General features: G+C 47.7%; 1 protein-coding gene across 1 annotated transcript in view; it reads left to right on the top strand.

The window, feature by feature from the left end:
* The window catches only part of LOC143276965 (transcription factor collier-like), a 108,271-nt gene that overhangs the window by 54,737 nt on the left and 38,534 nt on the right, over positions 1–15,000 (top strand). The window contains exons 7-9 of the mRNA XM_076581660.1: positions 2,863–2,944; positions 3,951–4,071; positions 10,162–10,331. Of these exons, the coding sequence (XP_076437775.1) occupies positions 2,863–2,944; positions 3,951–4,071; positions 10,162–10,331 (373 nt within the window). The remainder of the gene's footprint in view (positions 1–2,862; positions 2,945–3,950; positions 4,072–10,161; positions 10,332–15,000) is intronic.

Consider the following 15,000-nt stretch of genomic DNA (forward strand, 5'->3'; position numbering starts at 1 on the left):
AATAAAGTGAAGAAAATGAATAATAAACGAGTGGTGGAGGAAGAAGTCAATAGAGAGAGAACGAGAAGCATCAACGCTGGGGCACAAGCACAGCAAGACTTAACTTGACCGACAAACAAAGCGGCGAGGGCCAACCAGCGAAGTATTCTAGGTAAAAAGTCTTGGACACTACAGATGACGTCAGTTCAGACTAACGGTGTGTGTGGTAGGTAAAGCTGACGTCCCAAAGGTTATAATGAGTCACATTCTAGTCCATCACCCCTATCCACCACCTACTTCCACCCCCCACCCCCCCCCCCCCCGCGGGATCCCCCGCCTGAGAACACACACACACACACACACACACACACACACACACACACACACACACACACACACACACACACACACACACACACACACACACACACACACACACACACTCACACACACACACACACTCACACACACACACACACACACACTCACACACACACACACACACACACACACACACACACACACACTCACACACACACACACACACACACACACACACACACTGAGCCAGAGGGACTTGAAGAGTAAGAAAAGAAAGAGAAGAAAAGAGCGGTCCGGAAAGAAGTAAAGGGCAAATCACAGACGTTGTCATCACCGAGGAGTGATTAAGGACCCATAGGGCCTAACACCCTTTCAGTCGCCTGGTTCTCTTCCGGAAATCGCAGGCGAAGAGTCAAGTCCCTCAGGTATTAGTGAACGTCCGCGGTCTCTCTATACTACAGTGTCGGAGGACGGGAAAACGCGCGACACGATAGTGGGGGGGGGGGGGGGGGGGGGGGGGGGGGGGGAGAGAGAGGGAGAGAGAGGGAGAAAGGCGGATGGGTGGGTGGATGGGTGTGTTCTTCGTCAGGGCAAGCGTTCCGCCCAAATGGCGACAGGTCGGGTCCTAATGTGCTGTAGTGTGTCTCCGTGCTCTAGCCCCCACCACCCAGTTCCCCTCCCCCACCCCCACCCCCCCAGCCTACTCCCCCCCACACCCCCCCCCCCCAAGGCCCCCCGCCCCTCCCGTTCCAATCCTCTCCTCGGGTCGCCATGAAATATTCAGGCGCTATCTGGTCAATTATTCATCACAATTCATATGCCGACCTGGCCAGAGCTTTTAGCAGCCCCCTGCACCCCCCCCCCCACTCACCCCCTGCACCCCTCCCCCTCCAACCTCCTCGCCCCCTCCTCCCCGACCATTGCCGACTCAACCTCTGTGAACCGAAACCGAGGAGCTGAGCGTGACAGTGTGAAAAAAAGACAAGAGCCGGAACTCCCCTCCCAATAAACTGCAAGCCGGCCTGCCGGACGGGGTTTGCCCGTGCGAGTGCTATACTGTATTGTTGTGGGCTGCTTCTTCTGCTGCGATGAAGTTGTTTCTGGCACTTTGCGGCAGTTAAGGACAGACTGGCAGTGGCGCTGACCCGGTTATCTGGAACCGACAAAACACACACACACACACACACACACACACACACACAAAGTGCCATCCTCCTCGGGCGTCGACTGAGAGCGCCGTGAGCCCCCCACCCCACCCCTACCCCCCTCCATCCGACACCTCCCCCCCCTGCCCCCCTTCCCCTCCTCCCCCCTCCCCCCACACACCCTCCACGCTTAGCTATGGGTGATGCCTCTCTTACAACGCCCTTGTTCTCTCTATTTCTCCACTTGCAGCCAATGAAAAAAACAAAAAAACAAAAAAAAACCCACACACAAAAAAACTACAACAACAAACAAAAGAAATGTCACCGCGGAAGAAAATTAAATCTTTTCGTACATACTGTTCATGAATGAATAACGAAGATCTACTTTAAAAAAATCTATTCTGTGTGTGTGTGTGTGTGTGTGTGTGTGTGTTCTAGTAGTGGTAGTAGTATATCATGTAGGAATTGACCTTCATGTACCGGAAGTGAAAATCTTTTGGGAGTTATATATTATAAGGAGCGGGAACTTCCTCTTGTTAATGGAAGCCAAGCGACGGTACACAACACATGAAACATACAAACCGGTAACCGAAACAAATATACACAGCTGCAATCTTATGTTTGATTTCATCAGATTTTTTTTTTTCGATTTTTCTGGATTCGTCTCCCAGAACTGTTCACGGTAGTCGATACAAATTATTACGTTGTCGGAGTCCTTGAAACAAAGCTCCCTTCAGAGACGGGAACCACAACAAACAAAGGAATAAAAGCCATGGCTGATATGAAATTTAGTTCAGAGTTTAGTTTAGAGTTTCTTCTCAGTAGTTTCAGATTGCTGCACTTTACTGAAAAGGCAATTTAAAAAAATCAAAAACAAAAAAAAAACAAAAAATCCAGTGTGCCGAGTACTTCTGATATCAGTATTGTCTGACTGTAAATCATGAACACAAGGTGTTTGTTTTTTTGTTGTTTTTTTTTTTGGGGGGGGGGGGGGGGGGGGGGGGGGCTTGTTGTTTGTTTTTAACGAACAGCCCATTCATTTATATATCACGAACAGAATGTATAGCGTCGAATTCATTTGTACTTTTGCTCAAGTGCGAAGTTGTTGGTTTTTTGTTGTTGTTTTTTGTTTCAAACCAGGTCAGCCAAACATGCACTGACATGTGTGCGTGTACATATGTTTTTTTGTTTGCTTGTTTGCACCCGCGCGCGTGTGTATGTATGTGCGTGTGTTCCCATGTGATCATTGCTTGTCTACTAGCACTACGAGATTACCTGTCAACACTATGCTACTGTCTGTCTGTCTGTCTGTCTCTCTCTCTCTCTCTGCATGTCATTTCAAACGTTTTGTTCCAAACGGCACTTCTTGTGTTCACACCATCATTAATTTTCACGATCCTACTTTCCTGTGTTGCAGATTTTTCCTCAAGTTCTTCATGAAATGCAACCAGAACTGTCTCAAAAATGCCGGCAACCCCAGAGACATGCGACGTTTTCAGGTCAGCCTCTTTTATCATTGCAGTCTGTTTCGTAATTTCGTTTTTGACCTATTTCAGTAGATTTGTTTTTGATTCTTTTTTTTTTTTTTTTTTTTAAATTCATTTTTCTTTATTTGTCACTTATTATTCTGCAGAGGGGCAGATTTGGTGGTTTGGTGGGAGTTGTATATCTTTGAGGTCCAGTGTGGAGGTGTGGTTTGGATTGTTTTATTCATTGGTGTGATTGAATTCGTCCTGTATAGCGTACATATTTATGAAACTTGTTCACCGGGACTCCAGTTAAGCACACCAAAACCCTTCCTGAAGCAGGCTCAGTCTCTGTGTGTCTCTGTCTCTGTCAGTCTCTCACGACATGTGGATGTAGGTGTTTGTATAGATCTATGTACGTTATGACGACAGGTGGATATAGGTGTTTGTATAGATCTATGCACGTTATGACGACATGTGGATATATAGGTGTTTGTATAGATCTATGTACGTTATGACGACAGGTGGATATATAGGTGTTTGTATAGATTTATGCACGTTATGACGACAGGTGGATATAGGTGTTTGTATAGATCTATGTACGTTATGATGACAGGTGGATATAGGTGTTTGTATAGATCTATGTACGTTATGACGACAGGTAGATATATAGGTGCTTGTATAAATCTATGTACGTTATGACGACAGATGGATATAGGTGTTTGTATAGATCTATGCACGTTATGACGACAGGTGGACATAGGTGTTTGTCTAGATCTCTATTGCGTTATGACGACAGGTGGATATAGGTGTTTGTATAGATCTATGCACGTTATGACGACAGGTGGATATATAGGTATTTGTCTAGATCTATGTACGTTATGACGACAGGTGGATATAGGTGTTTGTCTAGATCTCTGTTGCATTATGACGACAGGTGGATATATATAGGTGTTTGTCTAGATCTCTGTTGTATTATGACGACAGGTGGATATATATATAGGTGTTTGTCTAGATCTCTGTTGCATTATGACGACAGGTGGCCATCTCCACGTCCAAGTCAGTGGACGGACCTCTCCTGGCGCTGTCGGACAACATGTTCGTGCACAACAACTCCAAGCACGGGCGGCGCGCTCGGCGACTGGACCCCACCGAAGGAGGTAGATATCGAAGCGGTTCGTTTCGGCCACACGCACGCGCCACACGCACGCACACGCGCATGCACGCACGCACGCGCCACATTGTAATGTTTGTTTGTATGTGTGTGTGTATATGTCTATATATACCCTATCTGCAGACATTGTAGCGCATAGGCTACTGCTATGCTGCTGCGCGCATGCATTGCAAAGTAGACAGCGCACCGCACCGCACTGCGCCGCACTCGTCGACAGCTCATTGCGTTCGACAGGATGTGTAGAGGATGTGTGGTGTGTCCATCGAGATCGATGATGACCATCGTTGTCATCCAGCTGGGGGATGGGGGGAGGGTGGTGGTGGGGTGGGGGGGGAGGATGCTCATGAATCTATCTTAGAGGATGTAGTCTGGGTATAGATACAGGATACTGTGTAGAGGATGTAGTCTGGATATACAGGATGTAGTTTAGAGGATAGAGTCAGGGTTATAGATACAGGATGTAGTTTAGAGGATGCAGTCTGGCTATAGATTCAGGATGTAGTTTAGAGAGGATGTAGTCTAAGTAGAGATACAGGATGTTGTGTAGAGGATGTGGTCAATAATAATGAAGGACGTTTGTCGCCATTCTGCGATGAGCTGTCGACGCAATGAGCTGTCGACGCAATGAGCTGTCGACGTTACGGGTACCTCCCATCACGCATACATGCCTGCATGAATGACCGAAACCATGTTGTAAGAGACTCAGACATGCATATTACAGGAAAGCAAGCACATGCTTTTTTATTTTTTATTTTTATTTTCCTAAGTGGATGTTTTTGTTTGGTTTGTTTTTGTTGTTGTTGTTGTTGTTGTTGTTGTTGTGTGTGTGTGTGTGTGTGTGTGTGTGTGTGTGTGTGTAAGTGCTTGAACGTGCATGTGACTATGCCCCCCCGGCACTCGCTCTTTCTGAAACTCCGCGCCATCTCTCTCTTTTTGTGTCTGTCGGTCTGAACTTTTTAGCCCCTCCTCACTCCCATCGTCCTCCCACCCACCGTACCCCCCCCCCCATCTCTCTCTCCCCACCCCCCTCTCTCTCTCTCTCATTCTCTCTCTCTCTTCCAATTTAGCTGCCCCATCATCTGCACCGTTTCAATGGCATTACTCCCACGCCGCTCATTTAGATTCACCCATACACGGCCACACCCGGGTTCGTCCGTCGCAGTTCTAGCGTCGGCAGTCCACAGGGAACCATCGATGTCAGGTCGCCAGGAGGCCACACACCAGAGGAGACCCTGCACTGCTGCTGAGTCACTTCGGTGGTGGGGACAAACCTTTTGTTTGTGTGGGTTCTTTCACGTGCATTATTACACACGTGGCATCGGGTTTTTACGTCTTATCCGAATGTACTAGCGTCCAGAACCACCAGTCAAGAAAAAAAAAGAAAAAAAAGAAAGAAAAAAAACAACCACCCAAAACAGGGATTCGAACCCACACCTTCTTTAGATTGTCTCGCTTTCTAGTCAGCGGACACGTTACCGCGAGACCACCAACACACGCGGCCACAAAAATACGACAGAAAACGCCCACACAGGCAGATGATCAAGGACAAAAACGGGTTCTTCCATCTTGCTCCCGTCATGTAGTACACACACACACACACACACACACACACATTCACTCACACACACACACACACACATTCACTCACACACACACACACACACACACACACACACACACACACACACCAGCGCCGGACATGCTGGTAATGAGGTCACACTGCACGTGACTCCAAGAACTAACGGATGGAGCGGAAGATGAAGAATGACAACTCTCTCTCTCTCTCTCTCGGTCGCAGTGACAGTGGCCGGCGCTGTCCTCCACGCGGTGGTTGCAGAGTCGAAAAGGGCGTAAGAGGGTTGTGTAGGAGGGTGAGGTGGTCGGGGGAGGGGGGGGGGGGGGCATGGGGAGGTAGGAAGGTAGGGGATTGAGAGGGATGGGTAGGGAAGGGAGCGGGGTGGATAGGGGGGGGGGGGGGATCGTGGGGAGGGGGGGGGGGGGGGTAGGGGGATAGGCGACGATATCATCCACCACGGCGGGGGGGGGGGGGGGGGGGGGGGGGGGGGGTGAAGACGACCATAACCCAATCCTGCATGCATAATTCACCATTTTTCATCATTTACCGCGCTAGGAATCAATCTGGAATGGGCGCCCCCTCCACCCCCCCTCCCCCCCTCCCCCCACCTCCCCACCCCCCCAACTCAATTTTGAGCCCAGTGTTATGCAGCAAGACTGAGGCAGGCAGGGCGGAGTTGATATGCAGGCTGATGAGACGGCCCCTGTTGATAAATGGGGGAGGGAAGGCAAAGCCGCGCGTTAGCACGAGCGCGAGTGCGAGTGCGCGCACTGCTGTATAAAGGGGTGTGTGAGGCTGGGAGGGGGGCGTGCACGGCGATTGTGTGTGGCATGTACGTGACAAGGAGAGAGAGAGAGAGAGAGTGTGTGTCAGGGTAAATGTCCATCAGTCACACCTTCTTCGCCAGTTGTCGTTCTCCAGGGAGTCTCTGATTTGGGCTGGCGCACGATCCCACGCTTGTATATTATATGAAAATTAATGTAGTTAGTCTCTGGCCCCAATATTACGGATTGGACTAATTAGTCATCAAAAGGCATGCCGCCTATCCCTGGCGGGAACTTCCCACTAATCTTCGCAAGCGAAGAAGCAGCCATCATCATCATCATCTCTGGCCCCACCCCCACCCCCCGTAGTGTGTAAACGCGGGTTATACGTGTGCAATAGACACTGTTCCTTGTTCTCCTCTTGTACAGGGCTGCAAACGCTGGAGATAAAAAGCCACAGGTTTTTGAATAACTAGCTAGAGATCTGTATAGACTACATAAGCATTGTGTGTTTTATCGTATTGTGTTTTTATGTTGTGTTGTATACTGTATCATCATCATTCTGGTTTTTGTTCTGTATTTTGCGTTACATTAACATACGGCAATGCCTTTCAGCTGTAGATTTTTTTTTTTTAATACAAAACTGCGCGCCGGTTTATATACATGATAGTCAGTCGTGTCCGACTATGACCATCAGAATAGCAGAGGAGGCACCTGCTGTTCCGACTATTTGGGCTAGACTTTGATTATAGTGGAGAGTGTCTTGCCCAAGCACATCCCCACTCTCTCGGCCAAGAGGGTTTTAGGACAGTCGGCGTTGGGATGGTTCCCAAAGGCCAACTAGCCCACAAGGCTGCAGCACTAAGAGCCAGTGCAATTTTGCCTCCTAGTTTGAGAGTCATAGTCCTTCACAAAAGACTAAGCTGTAAATGGTTTCCCATTGACTGGAGAAACCATTGATAATACAGCTCTCACTTTGCTGTTGGCCCAAATGTAAACTTATGTCAATCTGTGATATAAGCCGTGTTGGGCCTAGCGCGCCGGTTACTCCGAAAATAATATCACTTTGCCACATTTCAGGTCAATCTTCCCACGAAATACATTCCTCTTTACTACCTTCTTCTCTGGACTTAACGTGCCAGGGACAGAGAGACAGACAGACAGAGAGAGAGAGAGAGAGAGGGGGGGACACAGAGAAAGACAGACAGACAGACAGAGACGATGTTCACAGTATCGATTAATTACTGGTGATAAAGTAACGAGCATGGGCGACAAATGATAATGAAATATTCAATACACACACAAAAAAAAAAAAAGAAAGAAAAAAGCAAAGTGTGTGTGTGTGTGTGTGTGTGAGGGTGGAAAGGAGGGAGGGATGAGGGGAAATATATTACCCCGGGACACACTGTCGAAGCCCTCCTCTTCCATTACAGGTGTAATGTGGTGACTGAATAAGGGGAGAGACAGAGAGAGAGAGAGAGAGAGAGAGAGAGAGAGAGAGAGAGAGAGAGAGAGAAGGAAAACATACATTGCACTGATTTTCCCAAGGCATACGTGCGTATGTGCAGTGGTTAATGGGTTGGGTTTTTTTGATATGTTCAGTGAGTGTAGGAATAGTAGATAATACGAATATAGATACGACCACACACACACATGTGCGCGAGCACACACACACACACACACACACACACACACACACACACACACACACACACACAGCTATAATGTATACGAACGATAAATTGATGGAGAAGAGGGGTTCGGGGGAAGAAAAAGGAGGATGAAGATGGGTGGGTGGGTGAGGGGAGGGTCTCCAACAACTAAAAAATACTTGTTCAGCAACGTGAATTAACGCCAAATTGCGTGCAGTCATTAGCTAGCCTACCCCCATCATTCCAACCCCACCCCCCTTCGATTCGCCCCACCCCAACCTCACACCTTCCTCCCCCCTCCTCCTCCCCCCCGCCCCCAACAACCCCTTTCCAGTCAGTAGAAGAAGAAGAAGAAGAAGAAGACAAAGAGACGGAGAGAACTCAGAACTCAAAACGTTTTTTTTTTTTTTATTATTTTTTATTCAAGGATTAAGATGTTAGACATGGACCTAAGAGAGAGTGAGACAGAGACAGAGACAGACAGAGAGAGAGAGAGAGAGAGGGGGGGGGGGGAAACAAGGGCGAGGGTTTTTTATGTTCTGGCATTAAAGACTCGGGAAGGATTCAGGACTTGGTGGGGGCGGGGGGGGGGGGGGGGGGGGGGGGGGGGGGAGGGGGGGGAGCGTGAATGAAAAACTGCTACCACCACCACCACCACCACCACCAACACCAGCACCGATTTCCGTTCGTACCCCCCCCCCCCTTTCCCCCCCCCCCCCCCCTCACCCCCCACACTCCCCCACACACACCCACATCCCCGCACCCCCACTCTCCACCACCACTCCCCTATCCCGTGTGGTGGTGGTAGTGGTAGTGGTGGTGGTGGTGGTAGTAGTAGTAGTAGTGCCGGTGGCTGGCTTGTATTGGCCACGCCCCCCCCCCCCGCACCCCATCCCCATCCCCACCCCCACCTCCACCCCCATCTGTCCCAGTATTTGCAGAGACACAGAGACACCCACTGCTATAATGGCGTTCATCGTCGTCCGCATCACTGCTTTTTTTTTTTTTTTTTTTTATTGGCTTTTGTTGTTTTGTTTTTTTTGGGGGTGTTATTATTCACGGCGGCTGTTGGCTTCTGCTATGATGCTATAGCTGCTGGTGGTGTTGTTGCTGCTGCTGCTGCTGAATGCTGGCTTGGCGGTTGTTGTTTGTTTTGTTGTTTTTTTGTGGAGGGGGGTGGGGGTGGGGGTGGGGGGGGTTCTTTTCTTTTCTTTTCTTTTTTTTTTTTTTTTTTTTTCATGTCCTGTTCTTTGTTGTTGTTTTTATATTTGTATTATTATTATTATTATTACGGTGGGCGTTTGCGTGTATGGCTGAAGTTGTTGTCAGCACAGCGATTTTGTTGTTGTTGTTGTTGTTGTTGTTGTTGTCTCGATTCCGAAGTCTGTCTGTGCCGTGTTGTGAGGCTTTATTTTGTTATATGAATACGACCCGATACACATCCAAAAAAAAGAAAAAAAAAGAAACAACCCCCCCCCCAAGCATGTAAATAATGATGATGATGATGATGATAGTAATAACAATGATAATGATGATGATGATGATGATGATGATAGTAATAACAATGATAATAATGATGATGATGATGATGATGATTGCCGTTTTTGTGTGTTATTTTCTATTGTCATTAATTTAAAAAAAATATATATATATAGCGCATAATCATGCCCAACTCTCTCTCTCTCTCTCTCTGCCTCCAGCCCCCCCCCCCTCTCTGTGTCCCCTCCCCCCCTTTCTCTCCCTCCATTCCCCCCTCTCTCCCTCCATCCTCCCCCCGTCTCTCTCTCTCTCTGTCTCCCTCCATTCTCCCCCCTCTCTCTCTCTCTCTCCACTCCCGCTCTCTCTCTCTTTCTCTCTCTCTCCATTCCATCCCTCTTCTCTCTCTCCATTCCCCCCCCTCCCCTCCGCCCCCCCCCCTCTCTCTCTCTTCGTGGATACGTCTTCTCTTTCCCTCAGGTTGGCTACAGGCAACACACACTCCCTCAGCCCAACGGCACACCACACACACACACACACACACACACACACACACACACATACACACACACACAGACACCAAACATCCCAGTGACTATGATAATCAGAGCATGTTTGTCTGGTGTGTGTGGGGATGGCCACTGCAGCCACGCCCATCATCAAGGCCATCTGCCCCAGCGAGGGCTGGACCACCGGAGGCACAACCGTCATCATCATCGGCGACAACTTCTTCGACGGTCTGCAGGTCGTCTTTGGCACCATGCTGGTCTGGAGCGAGGTGAGTGTGTGTGGGTGTGGTGTGTAATGTGGGTGTATGTGTGTATGTGTGTGTGTGTGTGTGGAGGGGAAGGGGTGTGTGTGTGTGTTCCTTCTTCTTCTGAAGGTGGCAGAATGGTTAAGACGCTCAGCTGCCAATACAGAGAGTCCGTGAGGGTGTGGGTTCGAATCCCGCTCTCGCCCTTTCTCCTAAGTTTGACTGGAAAATCAAACTGAGCGTCTAGTCTTTCGGATGAGACGATAAACCGAGGTCCCGTGTGCAGCACGCACTTGGCGCACTGAAAAAGAACCCATGGCAACGAGAGTGTTGTCCGAAATTACGTAAAATGAAATCCACTTTCATAGGTACACAAATATGTAAGCATGCACTCAAGGCCTGACTAAGCGCGTTGGGTTATGCTGCTGGTCAGGCATCTGCTCAACAGATGTGGTGTAGCGTGTATGGATTTGTCCGAACGCAGTGACGCCTCCTTGAGAAAGTGAAACTGAAACTGAAACTCCTTCTTCTTCAGTTTAACGTCTATTCACTATAAGTGTTTTTAGACGGAAAGGAGTAAAGTAGTGGATAAAAGAAAGGGAATGCATGTGAATATTAGTGTAGAAAAGTGTTCATGTTATGTATCAGAGGAAAGGTATATTATAAGCAAAAGTCTAAAGAGATTGTGGTGTGTATTGAATGAGGTGTCATGGGAAGGAGAATATGTATATGCATATCAACAAGTGTGTGTGTGTGTGTGTGTGTGTGTGTGTGTGTGGGTGCGGGGTGGTGGTTGGGGGTGGGGATATGGTGGGTTGTGGTGCTTGGGGGAGAGTGTGTGAGGTGGGTAGGTGGGAGTATTTGTGTGTATGTGTGTGTGTGTGTGTGAGGGGGGAGGGGGAGAGGTTGAGTGAGTGTGTGTGTAGTGCAGTGTGTGTGTATGTGTGGGTGTGTATGTGCGTGTGCGTGTGTGCGTGTGTTGTTGTGGGGGTGGGGAGTGTGGGTGTGTATTTGTGTGAGTGTTGGGTGTGGGGGGAGGGGGGGGGTTGTGTGCGTGTTTGTGTGTGTGTGTGTGTGTGTGTGTGTGTGTGTGTGTGTGAGCGCGTGCATGAGTGTATTCACCCCCGGTTGGGAACAATTGGCATCCTGTGTCTCTCTTAGTTTTAACCCTTTGATGTTAACCTGCTTTGTGGCTCTCTTCTTTCTTTCATTCTTTCATTCTTTCTTCTTCTTCTCCTTCACATTCTTCTTCATGCCCAACTCTCTCTCTCTCTCTGTCCCCCTCTCTCTCCCTCTCTCTGTCCCCCTCTCTCTCCCTCTCTCTCTCTCTCTGTCCCCGTCCCCCCCTCTCTCTCTCCCTCCATTCCTCCCCCTCGCTCTCCATCCCCCCTCTCTTCTTCTTCTCCTCCTTCTCCTTCTTCATCTTCTTCATCTTATTAATCTTCTTCATTCTTTCTTTTTTTTTCTTTTTTTTTTTTACTTCTTAATTTTCTTCTTTTTCTTCTTTTTGTTTCTCTTCTTCTACTACTGCTTCTCCGCCTCTTTCTTCTTGATCTTCTTATTCTAGTTCTTCTTGAGCTCCTCCTCCTCCTCTTCCTTCCTCCTCCTCCATCTCTTCCTCCTCCTCCTCTTCTTCTTCCTCCTCCTCCTTTGCCTCTTGTTCCTCCTCCTCCTCCTCCTCTTCATCCTGTTCCTCCTCCTCTTCCTCCTTCTCCTCCTCTGCCTCCTCTACCTTCTACTCTTCCTTCTCCTCTTCCTCCTCTTCCTCTGCCTCCTCTTGCTCCTCCTCCTCCTCCTCTTCCTCCTCATCTTCCTCTTCCTCCACTGCCTCCTGTTCCTCCTCCTATTCCTGTTCCTCCTCCTCCTTCTCCTCCTCCTTCCTCCCTTGATAGCCTTCTGTCAGCCTGAGCACGTCCGTCTCTGAGTTTTGTCTTTCTCTTTGTCTCTATCATTTTCTATTTTGAACATTCTGTAATGTTTGGGGGAGGGGGAGGGGGGCCGGGGGGGGGGGGGGGTTGGAGTGCGGGAGATGCGGGTGGGGGGGGCTGGTGGGGTGGGGGCTGGTGGGAGGGGCGGGGGGTGGAGGTAGGGATTGAAAAATGCGGAGAAGATAGCACGTTATCTGTCGGAGACCGTTGATCGTCAACACAGCCTTGTTATCTGATGCAGACACTTTTTTTTTTTTTTATTTTAAATCGAGCAGCAGTTCTTCAAGAGATGACTGAATAACACAAACTTTTGATAATCAAATCATTAATGACAACAACAACAACATCAACAACAACAACAACAGCAGCAAAAGAAAGAAAAAGAAAAAAAAAAAGAAGAAAAAAAAAGAGAAGGAAACAGGTTTATGTCTCCAAAGTCTCCTAACAGATAAAAGAGAAATAGAAACACAAAAGGACTTAACAATGAAATTGAGATTTTTCGGGGGTGGGTGGGTAGTTAGTGGTGGGAGGGCTGGGAGGGGTGGGGGGTGGGGGGTGGGGGGGGGGGGTGTAGGGGGAGAGTGTATGTGGGATTGGTTTGTGTTTCCATTTCTCTTTTTGCTTTTATTGTCGTTGTTATTGTTATTTGCCCCTTCTTCTTCTTCTTCTTTCTTTCTTTTTTTTTTTTCTTTTCTTTTCTTTTCTTTCTTTCTTCCTCCATCTGCCTTTTCTCATATGCCGTTGTTGTCCCTGTGCCTGGCAAAAGAAACGAAACTGGGGAAATGAAATTGGAGACACAAAAAAAAAGAGAAAGAGAGAAAAGAACAGAAGTAAGATGATGATAAAAATAATTAAAAAAATAAAAAAAAAATAAAATAAATAAAGAAAAAAAGAAAGAAAAGAAAGGAACGAAAGGAAGACAGTGTGAGATTGGATGTTGTTTATTGACTGCTATTCCAGCCTTCCTGGTGATGCGCGCGCGCGCGCGCACACACACACACTGCACAGCACGCACGCACGCACGCATACAAACACACAGACGCGCCGTGCGCGTACGCCCACACCGACTCGTACACACCCACATCCAAACAAACACACATCTCTGCACACACTGACAAATAGACAGACAGACAGACAGACACACACACACACACACACACACACACACACACACACACACACACACACACACACACACACACACACACACACACACACACACACACACACACTGTGATGGGGCATAAAGGGTAGATAGTACGAACAAGTGATAACTAAAAAAAAAACACACACGCACGCAGACACACACACACACATACACACTTTCACTTTCACTGCGTTGACGGCCACAATCATCAATTTGATTGTTACGCCGTTTTTGTTGGGTTGCGATGAATGAAAAACTACAGAAAGCGACAGACCTATTAGTGAGGATGAAAACCTAGTCCTACTCTAAGTGGGTTTTCCGGCAGGCTACTATCACTACACACGCACGCACACACACACACGCACGCACACACACACACACACACACACACACACACACAGAGTCTCTCTCTCTCTCTCTCTCTCTCTCTCTCTCTCTCTCTCTTTCTCTCCTGCCACACAAAATCAAAATAATCGAAACGTCTTCCCTTTGATTATCACATCCCCAGTGCCAGAAACCACGAAGCCAGCAACAGGTCATTTCATTCTCAGTCCCTCACGAACCGACACACCCCCCATAGGAATAAATCTCATCATTCACTATTGCATTCACACACACCACACGACACCACACACCACACACCACCACCCCGAAAACGGAGTATGGTTACCTAAATGGCGGGGGTTAAACACACACACACACACACACACACACACACACACACACACACACACACACACCACACACGTAAAATCCCACTCGTATATTTATGTACATTCGAGTGAACGTGTTGAGGAGTCGCGGCCCACGAACGCAGAAGACAATACACCACTACACATCGTGACATAGGTGTACCAGACGAGGCCCGGCCAATCTTTTGGGTCAGTATGACCCCACATTAACTGCCTTCACACACACACACACACACACACACACACACACACACACACACACACACACACACACACACACACACACACACACACACACACACACACACACACACACACACACACACACACACACACACACACACACACACACACAGAGTCAACCTTAAGAAATGCACGTGACCATCGTCAGTGACACACTGTTTCTGTGATAGACATCAGCGTAATCTGCGATGCCACAGTTGACAATAAATATGATAACAATGTAACATAATAAAAACAATGTTAACATTGATATCGTGGCATATTAAAAAAAAAATGCAGTCATCAACGCTAGCTGCGACGCACAGTTGACAATTTATCATAACAATGTAACACGATATCAGTAATGTTAACATTAATATCGTGGCACGTTATACACTCTAATACGTTTTGAAACTCTTGTCTCAAATTCTCAAATACACTCTAATACACGTTGAATATTTGCACTCACCAACGCTATCTGCGACGTACAGTTGACAATTTATCACAACAATGTAACATGTCAATAATGTCAACATTGATATCGTCAATAATGTTAATATTAATATCGTGGCACATTAAAGATATGCACTCATCAACGCTATCAGCGACGCGCAGTTGACAATTTATTATAACAATGTAACATATCAATAATGTCAACATTGATATCGTGGCACGTTATACACTAAAATATGTTTTAAAACCCT

Source organism: Babylonia areolata, chromosome 2 (assembly GCF_041734735.1).
Source record: "Babylonia areolata isolate BAREFJ2019XMU chromosome 2, ASM4173473v1, whole genome shotgun sequence".
Lineage (NCBI taxonomy): Eukaryota > Metazoa > Mollusca > Gastropoda > Neogastropoda > Buccinidae > Babylonia > Babylonia areolata.